The 21,013-nt window shown below is 38.9% G+C and overlaps 3 protein-coding genes across 4 annotated transcripts; all 3 read left to right on the top strand.

Moving 5' to 3' along the window:
- Window positions 1-13: 13 nt before the first annotated feature.
- uck2b (uridine-cytidine kinase 2b) lies at window positions 14-4,255 on the top strand. The gene is made up of 7 exons (XM_033983149.2): window positions 14-214; window positions 1,367-1,526; window positions 1,927-2,023; window positions 2,110-2,252; window positions 2,333-2,430; window positions 2,505-2,553; window positions 3,152-4,255. The coding sequence occupies exons 1-7, from the start codon at window positions 32-34 to the stop codon at window positions 3,286-3,288; spliced, it is 867 nt and encodes a 288-aa protein (XP_033839040.2). The 5' UTR covers window positions 14-31; the 3' UTR covers window positions 3,289-4,255.
- Window positions 4,256-4,461: 206 nt separating this feature from the next.
- Window positions 4,462-6,330, top strand: czib (CXXC motif containing zinc binding protein). Of its 2 annotated transcripts, none has more exons than XM_055228734.1 (8): window positions 4,462-4,570; window positions 4,662-4,746; window positions 5,068-5,124; window positions 5,215-5,296; window positions 5,380-5,411; window positions 5,905-5,982; window positions 6,065-6,130; window positions 6,204-6,330. In XM_055228734.1, exons 1-8 carry the CDS (start codon window positions 4,566-4,568, stop codon window positions 6,279-6,281), a joined length of 483 nt encoding a protein of 160 aa, XP_055084709.1. In that variant the 5' UTR covers window positions 4,462-4,565; the 3' UTR covers window positions 6,282-6,330. The 2 variants fall into 2 exon arrangements, with proteins under 2 accessions (XP_055084709.1, XP_055084710.1); XM_055228735.1 differs by having other exon boundaries at window positions 5,068-5,129; window positions 5,220-5,296.
- A 3,917-nt stretch (window positions 6,331-10,247) lies between these two features.
- On the top strand, window positions 10,248-17,821 carry scp2a (sterol carrier protein 2a). The gene is made up of 16 exons (XM_033983147.2): window positions 10,248-10,397; window positions 11,178-11,235; window positions 11,337-11,408; window positions 11,954-12,085; window positions 12,165-12,229; window positions 12,438-12,564; window positions 12,634-12,697; window positions 12,771-12,857; window positions 12,927-13,077; window positions 13,149-13,296; window positions 13,379-13,486; window positions 14,641-14,794; window positions 15,194-15,290; window positions 16,205-16,334; window positions 17,308-17,387; window positions 17,507-17,821. Exons 1-16 carry the CDS (start codon window positions 10,338-10,340, stop codon window positions 17,600-17,602), a joined length of 1,629 nt encoding a protein of 542 aa, XP_033839038.1. The 5' UTR covers window positions 10,248-10,337; the 3' UTR covers window positions 17,603-17,821.
- The last annotated feature ends 3,192 nt before the right edge of the window (window positions 17,822-21,013 follow it).

Below are 21,013 nucleotides of genomic sequence, written 5' to 3'. Positions count from 1 at the left end.
TGTGTTTAAATAATTGAATATAACCAGTTTAATGCAGCGTGTCCCTGTGTGGGAGGGGCTTGGGCGCTATGATCTTCCTTCTCTGGAGCTCCAGCTGCACATTGCAAGTATGGCCGGGGACACTGAGACACATATAAGGGACCGGGCCGAGAATGCCCACGTTATTCGGCAACCTTTTTTAATCGGCGTGTCCGGCGGCACCGCAAGTGGCAAGGTCAGAATTAAACTTACTGTCTTGGTTGTTTTCGTTGGTTGACAGTTTTAATTCAAGCCAAATCACGGTCAAATCCCAGTCAGCTGCCGGCTGGGGGAGTCGACCGCGTGGCCTCGCGGCGTCGCGGCGAGGCTTGGTATTTGACAGGTGACTGATTGATTTAACCATTCTTTTGAACGAAATAATGACCGTATCCTTTTAATCTTCTCTATCACACCGCAGTGTGCTGTCACATCCACAACAATATTACTGCTGAAATCTTTGAGAGACCAGCCGCTAAACAATGGTTAACATGGATGCTACAGCTAGCGCTGCCATCCGCGTCTATTTATAAAGCAGCGGCAGCACGCCTCGGGAACTCAGTGTGTTTGTAAACAAGAAATCACAAATGCATGGTCTTTTTGGGAGAAGAACCCAAGCTTACATTTATTGATAACATTTTACTTTTATTATCTGACTATTGGTTATAAGTATGCCACTCTGAATGGATCACGTAGGCCTATCTACAAATCTATGACGCGCATCTGCAAACCACATCCGACAAAACCTATTTTGTTCATGACTTAAGCGCTGGTGCCTTTATTTTTTGTTTTATTTGCTATGCCATGAGTGGGCGTAGGAAGCACGTGTTAACGTGGAACTTTTGTGATGAGGCGCCACGTTGTTTTGAGACAGTCACTTGTCCAAAACTACAGAGGCTTGTGTTTGATATAAATAAAATAATAGTTTATTAACCCCCAGAGTGTGTTTTGCTTTAAATTGCTGTAGAAGTATTGACTACATTGTACATGACGGACTATTGTCTTGTTTCCTTTTCTCCTTTTTGCTCCTCCTCCAAACTTTTGACACAGATTAGTTCACTGATACGTAGACTGTTTTGCTTCCTCAACCCCCGATATGGGCGGGAGAAAGCTTTGTTTTGTTTACTATTGATTTAGCTACTATTATCTTTTTATAACTATTCTGCCTGCTTAACTGGTAATAAAAAAATAAACACATTTATTTAGTTTAGTTGAAAATCTGCTGGACACAAAATATAGTCTCAGATATTGTATGCAATATCCACCACTGATGAATGTTGAGGCCATGGAGGAGAGTCAAATGGTACTGGCTAGCCTTTGACTTGACTCTAACCAGTATCTTTTCTTTTAGTCATCTGTGTGTGAGAAGATCATGGAAATGCTGGGACAGAACAAGATTGACCATACCCAGAGGCAGGTGGCTATTCTCAGCCAGGACAGCTTCTACAAAGTGTTGACTCCTGACCAAAAGGCCAAGGCACAAAAGGGCCAGTACAACTTTGACCATCCAGGTATTTTTCAAAGTGTGAAGAAGATGCCAGCATGTAGGATGACAGAAATCAGCTAGTTATTGAATGGCACTTATCCAATCTCTGAGGTAGTGGAAGCTTAGTTGGCAGCTTGTGGTCCACTAACACCACCGCATTCATAGTCAAGATTTTGGCAGAACAGCAGCCCCTTTTTTGGAACCATACATTGACCCTCATGCAACGACTTCCTTTCATGGCTCATTTTAAATGCACACGGTCAGCAGGCCTTTTCCAGAGGCAGCTGCCTTAGCTGTGACTGAAGCAGGCACCTGCTACAAGAGATTCCTTGATTACCAGAATGAGACCCACGTGCCGAGTCCACACTGGTGTCAAGTGAAATGCGTGTTCATATTTTAAATTTACTTGACTGCTTTCTTTTTAGATGCCTTTGACAATGAACTCATCATGCAAACACTAAGACTCATCCTGCAGGGAAAGAGCGTTCAGATCCCAGTTTATGACTTTGTGACCCATTCCAGGTGAGAAAAAGACAAATGGTGACTACTGTTATTGTCCAATAAAAATAAGTAGGGTTATCTATGTGTCATTATGGACATTGTTACAGAAAAGACGAGTTTGTGACAGTGTACCCCGCTGATGTGGTCCTTTTTGAGGGAATCCTGATGTTCTATTCTCAGGAGATTAGAGACCTCTTCCAAATGAAGCTATTTGTCGACACAGATCCAGATACACGTTTGTCACGCCGAGGTTTGAGGCTGAAAATTTTGTTCAGATGTGTACAAATATTATTGACACCATTGATTTTAAAAGTAAAGTTTTTATTTCAGTTCTCAGAGATATAAGTGAGCGTGGCAGAGAGTTGGAGCAAGTGTTGGCACAATACATAACTTTTGTAAAACCAGCCTTTGAAGAATTCTGCTTACCGGTAAGTTTAGTACATCTTGAGCTATTAATTATTAGTGTTTAAAGTAACTGCAATAATGTTGTTTTACTTTTTAGACAAAGAAATATGCAGATGTCATCATTCCTCGAGGTGCTGACAACCTTGGTAAGGGCAACATTGCAACAGCTTAAAAATTACATTGGATGCGCTGCCATTTTTCAGTAAATGCATTTTTTAAGCTTCTACCAATTGGGACTACCTTACTAATCCACACGTGCAAAGATCAGACTTCAGCTGTCTCTCAATTACGTTATTTATAATCATTCAGGGAAAAGGGGTTTTAAAAAGTTCATTAATTTCCTTTTACTGAAGTGTCACACCGTGATGTTCCTGCCATCACACTGGCTCGGCTCTGTTGATGGTTGTTTGGGTGATGTATAGTCTTTGGCTTCTAAACAAAGTTTTATTAATAGAGGACACTATGGCAATGGTTCCAAATGTTTCGGCTCAGACTTTAAAGGGGCCCAAACAGACTTACATTTTTTTAAACTATGTTGTAAAACAATACATCATTGTTATATCATGTATGGGTTGATTTCTTTCCATGTGTGGATAACTTTTTCTTTATCTGGTTAAACATGTGAATGAGTCCTTGTGAAATGTTTACGGGGGAAAAAATTGCGGCATCTACAATAACATTTGCAGCCTCTGTACATGTTGTTCCTAAAACATGAACATGTTAAAACCAAGTCCTCTTTTTCAGTGGCTATCAATTTGATAGTACAACACATCCAAGACATTCTGAATGGTGGACTGAACAAGCGACACAACGGGTGCACAAATGGCCACAGTACCCCCCGACAACGAAGGACCTCAGAGTCAAGCAGTCGTCCTCATTGACCTCATCACACCTCTCTTCAGTGCGGAGAGGGGTGTGGAGGGTGCTGTAAATAATGCCAGTTGGTGGTCAACATATTTAATAATCAAAGAATTGCAATGCCTTTTACTACTACATTTGGTATTGGTTTAATTCCCTGTAATAGTTGGATGTAGGGTTTAGTATTTTGTTACAAGGAAGGAGGACATGGCCCAATATTTTTGTGGCAAGTCAATAGTTTAAATCACTTGTGTTTTCTCTCCAGGTTGTATTTTGTTAATTTACCCTCTGCTGCTTCATGGAAGTCCATGCCCATAATGAATAAAAGAGGGAAACACTTTATTTTATTTTATGTCTGAAAAAAACTTGAATCCCTGTGATTAGGGGAGATTGAAAGGATCTTTGGATGGGTAGCATCAAAGATGAGCTTTTAAAAGGTGTCTGGTGTTTTTATGCAGAAAATCTCATGTAATGAATCATCTATGTCCAGTGTTGCGCAGAACAATCAATTTATGGTATTATATACTACAAAATGTATGTGTGGCTTCATTACTTGTAATCGCAAGCAAAGTAATACAAACTTCAAGCAACTGAAGCCAAAGGTAGACCAGCTGGATGATAACAATATTGCAAGGTATTGGCTAAGATGAACTATGTTGGAACAAAAAGTAATACATAAACTCAGGTTGGCAACACGGAAATAAAACTTGGAGCATTAAGTAGAATGCCACAGATCAATAAATAAGCCCAGGATGTTCTCCACTCTTTTCTATGCCTCTGCAAAGTTGCCTCAGGTAACAAATTATTAAACAATAACATCCCATAACCTTTATAATGTAGTTGTGTTTTGTAAGTTATTGTATTCTGTAAAAAGATGTGTGAATGATTTGTACCAGCTATTTGTACTGTATGACTGCCGCACTGGATTGTGGGATGATTTTTATTCAAATGGATCTAATTGATTAATGATCAATAAAGTATCACAACCAACTAGCCCTCCGAAGTCTTATTGATCAAAATGGTGTCATGTCATGAACATGGTGTGTTTGCCACCCTCATGTGCCATAATGCCACTAGAGGGCGCTTTTATTTACGTTTGCATGTATACCAGTGGATTTACAGCGTGTACAATCACAAAATTCAGACCCCATCCGTTTTAAAATGCTTATATTACCAACTCGTAACTTTCCGGTAGTATAATAACATGAAGTATTGAAATTGCTCTGTTGAATCTCTAATATCGCACAACCTGAGCGTGTACCTGAACGCAGCAGAGGAAGTGGTCAGTGAAGGCGTCAACATGGTAATGTGTACATGTAGCATGTTATACTTTAAACAGTAAATGGAAATTATTTATCAATTTCCTAACATATTGATTTAAATATACGTTTTTACAGAAATTTGGGCTACAGTTTAAAGCCACGCTGGAAAACGTGACGAACGTGAGGCCGGTTGGGGAAGATTTTCGATGGTTTTTGAAGGTAGCAGCATTTTATTAACTAAACTTGTGCTATATTCATTTCTGCTCCATTGTATGTTGAACAGCAAGCAGTTTTTTACACATCTACGTTTAAATACACATTTTATCGTTGGATATTGATTGGGTTAGCTTATTTTAGAGGGCTGATTACTGCTCCAAGGACTGCTGCATCGTTAGCTGTCATGTCTTCTGTCAAAAAGTTTGTTAACATCCAATAAACACTAAAATATTAGCTTCTTCAGTTTGTTTGGTAATCCTCACATGAACAAGAATAATCAGCATTTCATTCATTATTGATGTTGTAATACTGTGTCTGTTCTAGCTCAAGTGTGGAAGCTGTGGAGAAATCTCAGATAAATGGCAATATATCACGCTGGTGGTAAGGTTATTTAATTAATTAGCAAAACACAGCAAAAGAAAAATAATTGTGGTGTTATCCATATACTCATTACAAGTGCCATTTTTGCAGGAGAGCACTCCACTAAAAGGTGGACGAGGAAGTGCCAGCATGGTGCAAAAATGCAAACTTTGCTCCAGGGAAAATTCTATTGGTATCCAACTCAAATCTACATCATCTGTGGAAACAATTCAAAGAAATGCATAGTTTCTAAAGAGCCGCATCAATATTTTACAGATATCCTTGGGGACACAATTACACCATATAATGTAAGTAAGTCTTTTTATCTTTTGTATCAAATTTTCAGGTTTTCAGTCTGTCTGCCATGTACTTCTTTGAGCTTTATTGACTTGGAAATAAAGAAACTTTCCATTCTGTTTTATTGTTTCAGCAATGAACTTCTACCCATAGGTTTATTTGAAAAAGTAAAATGTATTTTTTTCACACTCTGATAAAGATCTCCAGCACCAAATTACTAACAATATGATGATTTTTTTTTTTAATAATCATTACCTAGTTTGATTTATTATGATTTTAAAATGCTGGTGAAGATAAGTACTTATGTTTTTTTTTTTTTTTTTTAGCAACATTTAGTTTAGTTAAATACTTAAAATTAAACCCAAAGTCCCTTATTGATATCTATTATGTCAGCAAAATCTGGGGCCGGGTCACGGGGGCAGCAGTCCAAGCAGGGACTCCCAGACTTCCCTCTCCCCTTTTACATGCTCATTGCATTGAAATGATACTTTCCCTCTGTTTTAGGCTGAGGACAATGAACGCTTCAAGACAATGGTGCAGTTTGAATGTCGAGGTTTGGAACCCGTTGACTTTTGGCCTCAAGTAAGAATATTATATTAACATAGAATTTTAAAAGATTTTCACTTGGGATGATGTAATACTTTTCTGTTCGGTCATATTACAGGCTGGCTTTGCAGCAGAAGGAGCTGAGTCTGGTACACCTTTTCCTGAAATTACCCTCTTAGAAAAAGTAAGTCACTTCATCCATGTCTGATCATTATTTGAAATGTCAAACAGTAACAGATTGCAATAAACATTTTCAGGACTGGACCGATTATGATGAGAAAGTCAACGAATCAGTTGGAATATATGAAGTAACCCACAAGTTTATAAAGTGCTAAAGTAATTTCAAGAGTCATAAATAAGTCAGATGTCCACAGGTTTGTTAAACATGAACACTAGCAAAAGATAGTTTCAGAAAAACCTTCTTTACAGTTCAAAACAGTTACTATTTTTGATGTCAATAAAACTGGCAGTGTTACATTCCCCTGTCTGTGTCCGTTCTTGTAATTGTTTTGGTAAGGTCACTGGGATTACATTTGCTGTGTGTTGGAACAAGCTGATGGATGAGGTGAGAAAGGAACCTCTATGGACTATGGTGTTTACAGATGACATTTGCGGTTGCAGTGAAAACAGCCAGGAGGGGAAAAAAAAAATCATAAAGCCACTTTTTAATCATTTTACCTCTTCCAGTGCTGGAAGATTTGTTTAGTTATGATTTCCTTTTAAGTAAACCAAAACTCAGATTTTTACCACTGTCACAGACTGATGTTGATGGAAACATACAAACAGAAAATGGATTTTTTTCACAAAACAAAAGCAACAAAGTTGGCAAAAGAGCGACGGCAGACATGCGACCTGTGCCAGATGTCAAGGTCAGAGATACGCTGCTGTTAGGAGACAGTGCTATCAGAGATGTGAGCCACAGAGGAACCCAAACTTGCTCTTATCCCAGTCATACTGTTTCTGAGATTACAAAACTCCTGCCAAAAGTTTTGTCAACACACCGAGGAGTTAAACAGCTGATTGCGCTGCCATTAAATTATTCAAGGAGCTTGATGAAGTGGAGGTGAAGACATTCATCAGTGGACCTCTCCATAGCATAGACAGAAGGAAGATTTACAAATTTACCTGGCTGTTTCAGCTGAACACATGGCTGTTGAACAAATGTGTGGCCAGAGGGATTGCACTACATGGAAAACTTTAATCTGTTCTGGAAACGAGAGGACCTGTTCAAGGGAAATGGCCCGCACCTGAGCAGAGGTGGAGTGAGAGTGCTGATGGATAACCTCCTCCGTGGTCTGAGGAACCGGTCTGGACAGAGTCCTGGGCCAGTGAGAGAAAAGAGAGATGAGAGAAGCATTCCTGCTGCGTCATCCACAGACTGAGCCAATGTGTCAGCACCACCAGCAGCACCACAACTACCACAACCACGTCCCCCAGTGAGGGAGTCACCACCAGCAGCACAACCATCTCCCCCAGCAAATGATTCAGCAGCAGCACCACCTCCCCCAGAGAACAAGTCAGCAGAACCACCACCTTCCCAAGTGAAAGATCCATCTCCAGCATCCCTTCACCCATTACCCTTCCCAACCATCTAGAAAGCCTCTTCAGATCAAAAAATTAAGATGGCTCCTCTCACACCCAATATAGCGCTATCAAGAGTTCTGGCATCAACTATGCTGAACTCTTCCCTGTACCCACCTATCCCCCCCTCGTCACCCTAACTCCCCCTTGCTCCACCTCCTCGGCCCTCACCTGGTCCCTCACCAAAACTCCCCCCTGTTCGCCTACCCTGCCTTCCCCCAGAGCTGTTATCACCTAGAGCTATGGCCTCTGCTGTCTCAGGACATACAGTCATGATAAAGATAATATCATGCTGAGGCCCGGTAATGGAACTATATCTACAGTTACACCACGCAGACTGATTAACAGAAGGACAGGCAGAGAAATTTAATTCGCATTCCCTGTAAGAAAATAACATCCAGTCCTACTGAAACTAATCTGAAACTTGCTGTGCTCAATGTCAGATCTTTATGTAAGTTCTTCAAAGGAGACACATAAATGATAACACAGATGCGCTGTTCAGGGAAATGATACACTTTGAAAATGCCTCTTCTTCTAATGTTGATGATTTGTTGAACTCTGTGACTTCAAGTGTTTTGAATGTTCTGGAGACCATTGCCCCGATGAAGGTTAAAATGGTTAAAGATAAGCAGAAAGCGCCATGGAGGAATGATGACTCGGTCAGGGCATAGAAAAGAGAGTGCTGGAGGGCCGAGCGGGAATGGCACAAATCAAAGCTCGAGGTTCATTATGAGATTTACAGAGAAAAGATGCACATGTACAACCACAGTTTATATAGAACAAGGGAGAGGTATTTTTCAAACATTATTGGAAGTTGTAGTAACAACTCTCGTGTCCTGTTTGCAACAGTAAACACATTAATAAACCCTCCAGCTCCGCTGCCATTAGAACTCATTTCCACATCTAAGCGCAATGAGTTTGCAGTATTCTTTAATGACGAGGTTCAGGGCATTAAAAATGTCATCAATTTCACAATGCAAATAACAACCCAGCACCCACCTAGACGCTTAAAGCTGACTCAGTTTGCACCAAAATGAACTAATTTAACTGACAAAACTGTCCAAGAGATTGTCACCAGTCTGAGTTCATCTACAGGCTGCCTCAATGTGTTACCCACTAACTCTAGCTCAACAGTTTGCTATCACCACTCACTTATATGTCACTTCAATCTGGAACATTGCCAAGAGCTTTGAAAACTGTGGTTATCAAGCCTCTCCTAAGAAGAGCAGTCTTGATGCCACAATATTGAAAAATTACCAACCAATTTCAAATCTGCCATGTTTAGGCAAAGTCCTCGAAAAAGTTGTTTACCAACAGCTTATTAACTTTCACCAAATGAACAATTCCTTTGATGTTTTCCAGTCAGGTTTTAGACCCCACCACGACACTGAGACTGCTCTTATCAAGGTGATGTTAGCTCTGAGTGCTGCCTTTGACACTGTGGATCATGGGATCCTCTTGCAGAGACTGAAGGACTGGGTGGGCATCTATGGTACAGCACTAAACTGGTTCAAGTCCTATTTAGAAAACAGGGAGTACTTTGTTGAAATTGGAAAATGTGTCTCAGATGAAATGTCTCTGACTTGTGGGGTGCCCCAGGGGTCAATCCTGGGACCCCTGTTGTTCAATCTCTACATGCTGCTGTTAGGCCAGTTAATATGCAGCAATAATGTGCCCCACCACAACTATGCAGAGGACACTCAGATCTATGTCTCACTGCAGCAGGTGAATATGGACCAGTGGATTCACTCTGCCACTGCATCCAACAGATCAGTGTGTGGATACAAAACAACTTTCTTCAGCTAAACTCAGACAAGACTGAAGTGATAGTCTCTGGCCCACAGAAACATGGAGAAAGTGTCAGCAGTCAACTCCAGTCTCTCTCTAAAACCTTCAAATTGGGCTAGAAATCTAGGGCCGAGGCAAATCAGTAACATCTGCAGCTTTTTACCACCTAAAGAACATTGCAAAAATCTAAGGTTTACTGTCAAAACCAGACTTAGAGACATTTATCCATGCATTTTTCTCCAGTAGGTTAGACTACTGTAGTGGCCTGCTCACTGGCCTCTCCAAACGAGCCTTAAGACAGCTGCAGTACATGCAGAAATGCTGCTGGGGTCCTGACTAGAGCTAGGAAGTACAAGCACGTTTTTAATTTTTTTTATTCTGCACTCTTCTGTTTTAATATTAATTTAATGATGATTATTTGTGATTATTCGTGTGTTGATTTGTGTGATTTTAGTGTCTTTCTTATTCTGTAAAGCACTTTGAATTATTTTGTGTATGAATTGTGCTTTACAAATAAAGTTGGCTTGCCTAGGACTGGGATAGTGAATCTATAGGGCTAGAGCTATAAAAATAAATAACTGTGCCTATCTAACAGACAGATAAGCACAGATTTGGCACTGTATTATTCTGTGAGTAAAGTAAATAAACGTTATCTCAGAAGAGCAATTAAGGTTCATTTTTTTTTCATTTTTTTAAATTTATTTTTCTTTATTTTTTTATTCTATTAAGTTTGACATTTACATAGCCTAGTGCTAAAATATATATGATAACATGAAGGAGCTTAGAGACCCAGTTGGAAATGTTTGGATAGCTTTTATATCGCACTAGTCTTATTTTTTTTTTCTTTATTTCTTTTTAGGTGAAGGTTAAATTCGGACGCTCCTTTGCGTTGACCACGTGACACATCTTACGCCTTACGCGATCTTTGCAGTTCTACGCAAGCCTCAAAGTAAAAGTGGGACACACGGAAGTTCACTGGGACAGGACCAGTCACCAGCTTTGCCCTCTGACCACCCAGCACCATGGCACCAGCAAATAAAAATAAGAATAAAGTCTATGTCATCGGAGTTGGGATGACAAAGGTAGATGTTTTTATTTTATTGGTTCATTACCATACACATAAGCTGCTGTGATAGCTTTACGTTAGCATTATGGCTAAAGTAGTTGGCAGATATCCTGCAAACTAACAAAATTATTATCGCTAGCTGAGGAAGGATATGAGGAAAAAAATCTGTTAAAATGTTGCTTTCTGTTTTAGCATCATGCATTACTTATTTTTTCAGCTAATTCAGACAGTGGGGTGATAATATTGACTTTAACAAAACAATAATGCTAAGGGTTTGCTAGCTTCAATACTCATTTTGAGCTTAGTTAAGTGGTGTGTATTGTTTTTCTATCAATGTATACTTGTTTTTGATAGACATTAATGTTGCCTGATTCTTGTCTGTCCAGAGTTCATGGTCACTGTGTTAAAGTTCATCATTAAGCAACATCAGTGGTGCTTAACTTTTTCCTAACCACCAGCTTTAAGTAAACTTTTAAATGTATGGTGTTTATTTGATCTGTTTTCATTGGTGGAAGAAGTATTCAATTTAGTTACTTAAGTTAAAGTACAAATACTCAAATACTCAAGTAAGAGTAAAACTATCACATGAAAAATCTACTTAAGTAAAAGTATTAAAGAACCCCTTCAAAAATGTACTTAAAGAGTATTTTGCGCATATTTTAAGATCTAATGAAGCTTCAAATGTAGGGATTTTAGACATTTTAGATCATAATACTTTTACTTTTCAGTGCAGTACTTTTTACTTTGTTGGGTTCCACCATTGTCCATATATCATAGAACAAAATATTTCTTACAGTTTGACAAACCTGGAGCAAGAGATGATTATGACTACCCTGACATGGCCAAAGAAGCTGGTGAGTAAAGAATTGGACACCTGTCATATATATAAAAAAAAAAAAGTAATTATGTTAAAGTAATATTCAGTAATTAAACTTTCTGTTGTTGGTTTTCTCAGGTCAAAAGGCATTGGCTGATGCAAAGGTCCCATATTCTGCTATTGAGCAAGCGTGTGTTGGATATGTCTATGGTAAGGCTGCGTACACGTAATTATTTACTACCTACACGTTGCACCCCAAACTTTGACCCATTGGAGTTTGATTTTGCGTACGAGTATTGTTATGTATTATGCTTTCACATTACATCATTCATTAAATCACTAAATCATTCTGACTTTAAAAACAAATTGGCTATGCCAAATACTCCTAAAATAAAAATAAAAATACTCACTGGCTGCGATTACATGCACAGGGAAAATCTGATTATTAACAGATTTTTGGAGGTATTAAGAAGGCATGTAAACAGCTAAATAAGTTCTTTTCAATCATGGCGATTACTCACATCAGATTTAGCTGTTTTCGCGTTATTTAAATTCTCTTAAAGGTTCAGAAATCAGATGATAATAATCCGATTTTTGGTGTGTACATATGAACATAGCTATTGATAATTATTCAAATGGACATTATGCATTACCACTGCACTGTATGTTTTTAATTGCTAATGTGTTTTGTTGTCTTGTGTTTTTGTAAGGTCTCATTAATACCATTATTCCCTTGTTCCTTGGCTTCTGTGTAGGAGACTCCACGTGTGGGCAGAGGGCTCTTTACCACAGTCTTGGTTTAACCGGGATTCCCATCATCAATGTGAACAATAACTGCTCCACTGGCTCCACTGCTCTGTTCATGGCCCGGCAACTTGTTCTGGGAGGTGAGCTGAAGAGGCTTATTTAGCTTCACTTTTTCTTTTACATCTTGCTTTTACTGACATCTGTGATCTCAATGGGCAGGACTAGCTGACTGTGTACTTGCCCTTGGATTTGAAAAAATGGAGAGAGGTTCTCTTTCTGCAAAGGTATTCAACAGTGACCTTGTTTTTAATAATTATGCAATAGATAAAACAAGTAATTCATGTATTATAACATTTTAGATTGAAAATATTAGCAGGTAATACTTCTGTCTCTTTAAACTGTTGACAAATGATTAACAAACATATGCAAATTGGACTTGCCAAAAACACTAGAGAAAGTATTAAATGTTCTCTAAATGTTTGTTTTATTTAGTATATGGACAGGACAAATCCAATGGACAAACACATGGAGGTAATGATTAATCGTTATGGCATAGCAGCAGCTCCGGCAGCTCCTCAGATGTTTGGCAATGCTGGCAGAGAACACATGGAGAAATATGGTATGAAAAAACATTTATTAAAAGTAACATGCGGAAAACATAAAAGATAACAATATGAACCTCTTTCAGGGACAAAACCTGAACATTTTGCCAAAATAGCCTGGAAGAACCACAAGCATTCTACCAACAACCCGTAAGACACAGCTAACCATATTTTCAACAATTGTGTAGTAACTTTGTTTAAAAAACATTAATTTATTATGCAGGTATTCCCAGTTCCAAGCTGAGTACAGTCTGGATCAAGTCAAAGGCTCCAGAAAAGTCTTTGAATACCTCACTCTACTGCAGTGTTGGTAAGAGTCTACAGAGATATTAAAAGTTCAGTTTTGACTCTTCCAACAATCTGTAATCATTTCTTATAGTCCCACTTCAGATGGTGCGGCGGCTGCAGTTTTAGCGAGTGAGGCCTTTGTTCGTAAGCACCATCTGGAAAAACAAGCCGTTGAGATCCTGGCCCAGGAGATGGTGACAGATCTGGCCTCCACATTTGATGAAAACAGCTGTATTAAAATGGTAAGTCACCCAGTGCGCCTTAAATTAATTTTTAACTGGAATTGGAATACTATTAACCTGTATGTGTACAGGTGGGATACGACATGTCACATACAGCTGCTAAAAAGTGTTTTAATTCTGCTGGACTGACTCCTAATGATATAGATGTGGTTGAACTACATGACTGCTTCTCAGCCAATGAGCTCATTACTTATGAAGCTTTGGGCCTGTGTCCAGAGGGTAAAACGTATACAAAAATGTTTAACCATAGCCGTATGCTAATAAGATTGTTCTACCAATTCTTGATTTATGCTGTTCATAGGCAAAGCAGGAGAGTTTATTGACAGAGGTGACAACACATATGGAGGCAAAGTTGTGGTCAATCCAAGTGGTGGTCTCATTTCGAAAGGCCATCCTTTAGGGGCCACAGGTAAGAGGGGATTTTAATTTTTTATTGTTAAAATATTATTATTATTATTATTATTATTAATAATAATAATAATGTATATGTTATGCAATTTTGACATTGTACTTGTTATGACTGTACCCAAGTTTCCATCACCCATTTCAGTGTTTTTGTTAGATGACACTAGGGGGCGTTATTCCCATATAATTTGCACAGGATCACTTATATATGACGGGGTCTGATGCCATTGGCTAATCTAAATATGCTGTTGAATTGTTGCACTTTTGCCCTTAGTTTTGGATTTTTTGTTAATTGTTCATTTGTTGCTCATTGCTGGATTTGTCAGTCTCTGTCCCTAATGATTATATTTCACGCCTTGCATTTATGTGGTTCATTTATGTTTTCCCTGCTAAACTCATGGACCTTCTTGCGTTGTCCCACCATCTGTTATACTCCCAATTTCCATTAAGAGGAGATTGTGTGTATTGTACTGAGTAATGGTATGACCGTGGCCTTGTACCATCTATAGAACAATTGACCTCCAGTTGGATATGGTTTAGAAACATGAAATGTTATCCTTGAAACAGCGTGGATGTGCTGCTTCACTGAATATATGGAATCTGTGGGGGGTTGAAATATAGCAACATTTGTAACCCTATTGAGAATATTGTGGAGAATTAATTTAGCTTTATTCTCTTTGTAGATGAAGATTTTCAACATAATGGTGAAAATCAGATTTTAGTAAACAGACCTTGGTATATTAGTTGGCCCTGCTCATATCTGGCTGAGAACTTTCTGATACTGAAGTAGGAGACATGTAATTAAGATATAAAATAGACATATTGTACAACCCTCACAACATCACAACATTCTACAGCCCAGTATTGCTTAATAGAGATGGGGAAGATAAAATTAATATTAAATAATAAGTTCTGTTGTCTAGTCAATAATAGAAATGACCAGGTTCAGCATTTTTGAATTAACCTTGGCAAAGTACAATGTAATCCATATGGGAAACTGGCTCATGCCCCGTCTAAGAGTATGACATCATCACAATCTACAATCTGAAATCCACAAATAAAAAGGGAGGGACAGTACAAAAATAATCAAAAAAAACTAGTTCATCTCAATAGGGGAAGAGCAGTTTACAGCGAGTGACTTGTCTTGATTGTCTCTAGGCCTGGCCCAGTGTGCTGAGCTCTGCTGGCAACTCAGGGGAGAGGCGGGCAAGAGGCAGGTCAAAGGGGCAAAAGTGGCCTTGCAACACAACATCGGATTAGGAGGAGCAGTGGTGGTAACTCTCTACAGACTGGGATTTTCAGATCATGCCAGGTATAGTATATTTTTTTCTTATTTCTCAATCCCCCTCTTTCCCTTCTTATAACATACTCAGCTTTTACAGCAAAGTGGTTACACACTGTTATACTTCCAAACAAAGAGGTTTAAATATATCTGGGTTGACGTCACATTTGTAACCAAGGCAGTGACAAAACGGCCAATAAGTCATCGACTCATCTCATATTTTACACTGTGCAGCAAAGGAACAGGTAAATGTTAGAGGACTTATTCTGTAATGGCAAGATGATGTTGTAGATTGAGTTAACCTCAAAGACATGACAACAATGATGATAGAACTGGAAATATACTTGTTATGATAATGCAGGAGATTTTACAACAATACTGTTTATTTACTGTATTCCTTGTTTACAAAGTCTGTTGTTTCTTTTACAGAACACAGATTTCTGCTGTTCCTACAAGTGCAAGCAACAATCTGGAAAGTTTTAAATCTTTCTCTGTCTTCAAAGAAATTGAGAAACGCCTCCAAGAGGTAATGTCAATGTGCTATTATTAATACAATGCAGTTCTTTATAATACAATTATATAGAACTACACCATGCATTCATGCACAGTACATAGGTAATAATGTACAAATACAATAATAATAATGCCTTACACTTGTCAAAGCCTCTCAAAGCGCTACACTATAGTCATTATTCATTCATTTCCACACTTGGTACTATTGTAGCCACAGCTGCCCTGGGGAGACTGACGGAAGCGAGGCTGCCAATCTGCGCCATCGGCCCGTCCGACCACCACCTATCATTCACGCACACACCACTTTCATACTAGGCAATGTGGGTGAAGTGTCTTGCCTAAGGACACAACGACAGAACTTGGTCCGAGCGGGACTCGATCCTCCGACCTTCGGGTTGGGGGACCAACACTCTAACCACTGAGCCACTGTCGCCCCAATAAGTCACATTTAAAACTGGTGTTGGTATCAGTAGAGCTTGCGGGCGAAACATCCAAAGAAATGCATTAGCAAAAACCAAAAGTAAACACAATATTTGTGGAACAACGCACACACCAGAGGTGAACAGTCCCACGGTCTGTGGTGGTGACAATGGCAGTTCTTCTCTGTCCCTGGTCTGCCAACCAGATAGAATACTAATCAAAAGAATGCATAAAGGCATCTACAGTAAAACCTTCAGAGCCCATTCATGGCCAGTTATTCCACAGAATTACTCTATTGCTGGTTGAGTTGTCTATATTTTGGAAATTTATTAGAATAATTGAAATAAAACTTGTGGCATGCACTTTCTCCACAGGGTTTTGTTTGACTTTCAGTGCTTCACAATCAGTTTCACAATTTCTGTTTGAACAGTTCAATAAATTGTATTTAAGTGAGGGTACGCTCCATGCACTAATAATGCTGTGGTGGTTTGAAACTCTGTTTTGCAGGAGGGAGCACAGCTGGTGAAAAAGATTGATGGAGTGTTTGCCTTCAAAGTAAAGGATGGGCCAGGAGGCACAGATGCCACTTGGATTGTGGATGTGAAAAATGGAAACGGGTCAATAAGCAATGATCCAGGTATGAGTTTTAAATTAACTGTCATTTACATTTACTGTAGTAAAACATTTAGGAGCATTACTACTTGTATTCTTCTTTGGTACAAGAGTAGTACAATATATATAAATTATTACACAATGGTTAAGTTAATCCCAGTTACTCTAAATGCAGTTACTCTCGTTTAACCATGGTTTAATCTTGTTCCCTCATAACAAACATGCTCCCGTCCCCACCTGCTGTAAGTGTGAAGCCTTGTTCATGCTTACTATAGGGCCTTTCCCTAACTGAATTTAATTTGCAAAGTGCACATACAAAAGAAGACAGAATGGTTATTTCTTTCTTCATTACACAAACGCTGAAGGAAGCCACCACCAAATGTGTTGTAGTAAAACCCGTCCTCAATGGACAGCCGCACACAATAGTACTTAATATTAACACAAATCAGGTATTACAATTGCAAAGCACTTGCAGCTTCTCACTGCAAGTAGACCACCTGCCATCCTTCTTTACGCATCCCTTTCTTCAACTCGCACAGAAAAATCTCTAGCACTTTGTCTAATTAGTGTCTTTAGAGTTGGTTTGGATTGTATCAGAAAACAGCATTTTCTGTTTACTCTGGTTGTACTTTTTGACTCTCTAAAATGGTCGGTTTCTGTGGCACAAGTGTCATGTTGTTGAATTTCCCTCATTTATTCAGTGTGTCTTGGATTTTCTGCAAAATGGTAATTTTGTTTTCTAAACAAAGCATTGATTGTCAGTTAGTGCCTATTTCGTACAAATAAATAAAACGGTATGCACTGCACACAAATGCTGTGAATGCTTTTTTAAAACAAGATTATAATGCAAAGTATTCCCAGCGGTTGTATAGTAGTAAATACATGAAGAAAGTAATTTCATCAATTTGCTAAATGCTGTGGCAACAGTTTACAAATAATTTTTAAGGAAAACAGCTTTATTATTATTGTTATAATTGGTTACCTCACTTTTCTTTCAGCCATCAAAGCAGACTGCACCTTAGCTGCAAGTGATGGAGACCTTTTGGAGTTGATGACGGGAAAGTTGAACCCACAGATGGTGTGTTTAAGCAACTGTCACATATGTTTTATGTTCCCTTAAACTATAGATGTCATTTGATATTGGCTGTCTGCTGTCTGGTCAGTGCTCTGTCCTTACATATTTGTTCTTTGTGTCAGGCATTTTTCAAAGGGAAACTGAAGATCACTGGAAACATGGGCTTGGCCATGAAACTGCAGAACCTACAGATAGCTCCAGGAAAAGCAAAACTGTGACAGCTCAGAAACCTGCAGCTGTTCACTAAAACAACAAGAATTATGTGTTTGCTCATGTCTAATATTTCAGAATTGTGCCTCTAATTACTGTCTTATCAAATCTTTGTGGAAAATACCAACACTGTTAGAAATAAGCATTTTCATAATTTTTTAGAAAATTGTAATAAACTAAAACCATATGTTCTAATCAGCTAATAAATGTCTTTTGCATTATTGTTGAAAACAAAATTGTCATAGCATTCCTCCTTTAGACATACCCTTATGCACATCCTAGTTTCAGTTTGCTCTTGTTTGTTTGCTGTCCAAAAGTACTGTATTTAACCCATCTTAAAATTCAGTTTTGAGATTGTATCTATCATGAAAAATGACAAGGCAAATAACTGCTTGATGCTACCAATTACTCCTTTTGAGTTTTCACTTAGCCCTTCACTGGTTCTATTCAAACATGGGTCAAATAGCAAACCCTGGCAGCAGTTCTGCTGTGATATTTCATATCATAAATATAGAAAATAATTCTTACTTTCGTTAGGTTATTTCAATTTCACTATAAAATGAAAAAAGTAAATAAACAAGAGCAAACAGGATACAGAGGCATTCCTTCATAGTCCATGGTGTAGAGTCCTGTAGGGTTTATAAAATTCAGGTTAGATTTCAGCTCCAGCCCTGGACTTGATCTTGAAGAAATCAGACTCAAACCCTGAGTTTGTCAGAGGAACAAGGCCCTTGGGCATTTGTCCATGTTTCATTCATTTAATTGTAAAAGAAAATTCAATTCTGTCAACTGGACAAACGTTTTCGGAGTGAAGATGTTTCACTGGTCATCCAAGTGGCTTCTTCATCTCTGGTCAGGTTACTGGTGAGATACTGCCCTGCATCTGAAGGGAGGCGATAACTACACTGAAGACGCTTGGAAGAGCAGCGAAAAGTCTTCACACTAAATAAAAACTTTGGTCCATGGACAGGGATCCTGCCTGGACAACTGGGGCTTTGCACCAACATTGAGTTGATTTAATTTCTTATCTTTGTTTATCATGTCTTGTTTTTTAAAGGCCCCTTATTACGCTGTTTTCTGATCTATGTTATAATGTTGATTCCTCATTAGAAACATACCCGGAGTTGTGTTTTGTTTCATTAACATGTTTAACACACGCATTGGGGTTTGTGCGTAAACCTTTGACAAAACGTTCAAGTGAACCAAAAACAAACATGGCAACGCCAACAGACATACTTCAGACTATTTTAGCCTCAATACGGACTATTTTGTTTGTGAAAAACGTGCGTAAGGTAAGCGCTTTGTGCATATGTGGACAGGGAAGATGTTTGTGCTTTTATCCCAATTGGATGTAACAAAAGTTAGATTGTTCATCTTGTTTGGCTTTTGTGACACTTCGACCAATCAGATTCAAATAATCGTCATGATGTTTCGCATTTTCTGATCTCTTTCGGCGAGAGCCATCCCAGACTGATAATGGAGTTAACTTTGACAGCCTGGTCATGTTCCAGAAGTAACTTTTCCATTCATTTTCTCCATAGACTTTTTGAAAAAGTCAAATATTAAGAATATTATCAAAGGCATCGCAAAGGTTTACCAGCTACGTACTAACTAATATCCGTAACATGGTTGTTTCAAGACCAAAAAGCCTCTTTAAAAAGAGGCTTTTTGGTGAAATGCTTTAATAACTTGGCGGTTTATAACAATTCAGAAACATTAAATAAAATGATAGGTATTATGGCCATTAGTTAACATAAAGTTGATTATCCCCAGGCAAACTTTATACTTTTAATATACATTTTATTCAGAAAGTCTATGAGAAAAAAAATGAATGAACCGCTGGGAGGGCAGTCACTGCTGTGCTCCATATGTAGGACTCAGTTCAGAGTAACTCACTTTTTTACTCTTGTTCACAGGTTTGTGGAGCCATGCACCATCACACAGTGGCAGCTCATGTTTACAAAAGCCGTGTCCCAAGGCGGCTCTCTCCATGTTGCCTCCATGGACCAGTCCACCTTGAACATTCATTGGCTGCTCAGTGCGGTCCACAAACCCAGAACAAGTGGCTGAAGTTATCCACAATGAGCACATCTTTGAAAGGTGAATGGCTGTATGCAAAAGTGCCCATGTTTAGAACAGTAGAGTATGGGTAAAGGTCACTCTGAATCCACCTGTTTGCAGCTCAGAGCAGCCTCAGAGCCTGTACTGCCCAAAACCCCCAGGGAGAGCTCTGCAGGCTTTTTCTGAGAAGTCCAGTCACTCCATGTAAAGAAAATGGCCTACTTCATTCAACAGTTTGTGACTGATTTGCACGAGCGGAGGGGTGGCAGATAAACGACAGTGGCGATCTGTCTAATAACTTACAAACATATGGGACGTGTAAAATGTCAGCATTTCAAAGTTTGACCTCCTTTATGAGCATTTATGTAAGATTTAACTCATCCAAGCAAGAGTCTTTTGCAGTCTGCTTTCTCTTTGACCCCTAAATCATTCAATGTCAACTTTATATTTGGTAAAATTATGTCTTTTTTGGCTATGACATTAATCTCAAAATATTACACCTTTATTCTCATAAAAATTTGAATGTATTCTCATAAAATGACTTTAATGCCTAAATGTTATAACTTTATGCTTGTAGTGCCCGGATTATTTTAATTTTTTTCAAAGTGACCCTTGTACTTCGCCGTAGTTTTCTGTTTGAACCCACATGTCACTTATTTTTAGGCCAATCCTGGCATCTCCCTGCTGTCCTGCTCACCCCGCCTTCCCCTGTGCGCCTTCTGCCAGGTCCATGCTGTGCTCTAAATTCTCCCAGCTCGGCCCCACCATCCCCCTACCCCCCCTCGCCTTGTCTCTGCCAGGATGCCCCGCTGGCCAAATGTCCATAATCAGTCCGAGGACAGTTGCAGGAGCCCAGCCTGCATTAGGATATGTACTGAGCAAACAGGTGGATGAATAGAAACATGCAAAATCTACTAGGTCAGGATTAACTACAGTGGGATGGGAGCAACAGTGCAGCGTAATCACTGGATCATTATGACTTGCTGCCACCCAGTCCCAGGTTACTTTAAGATGATTAGTTAAATCATTGCACTACATTCCACAATCTAATGGGGAATTCTACTTTAAGACAATAAACTATAGAATAAAGGCAAAGCTGCTTCTCCCAAGAGTATAATTGGATAAATGCATTAATTTATGGTAATTGAAAAGTCTTTATGAAGCACCACTTGTACTTAATTACGATGAACTTTATCCCCTATGCAAATCTTACTCTCATTCTGTGCATATGGCCTCTTCTCATTATCAAGAAGCAATTGTGTAAAACTTCAGGGCATTAACAAGACAGACACGAGAAGAGTGTGGAAACATTTTAATTGTTTTTGATTAATGAGTTGTGCGCTTCAGAAAGTTTGGTA

Source organism: Periophthalmus magnuspinnatus, chromosome 17, assembly GCF_009829125.3.
Source record: "Periophthalmus magnuspinnatus isolate fPerMag1 chromosome 17, fPerMag1.2.pri, whole genome shotgun sequence".
Classification (NCBI taxonomy): domain Eukaryota; kingdom Metazoa; phylum Chordata; class Actinopteri; order Gobiiformes; family Gobiidae; genus Periophthalmus; species Periophthalmus magnuspinnatus.
The sequence above is the reverse complement of the archived record's forward strand: the minus strand, read 5'-3'. Positions and strand labels throughout refer to the sequence as shown.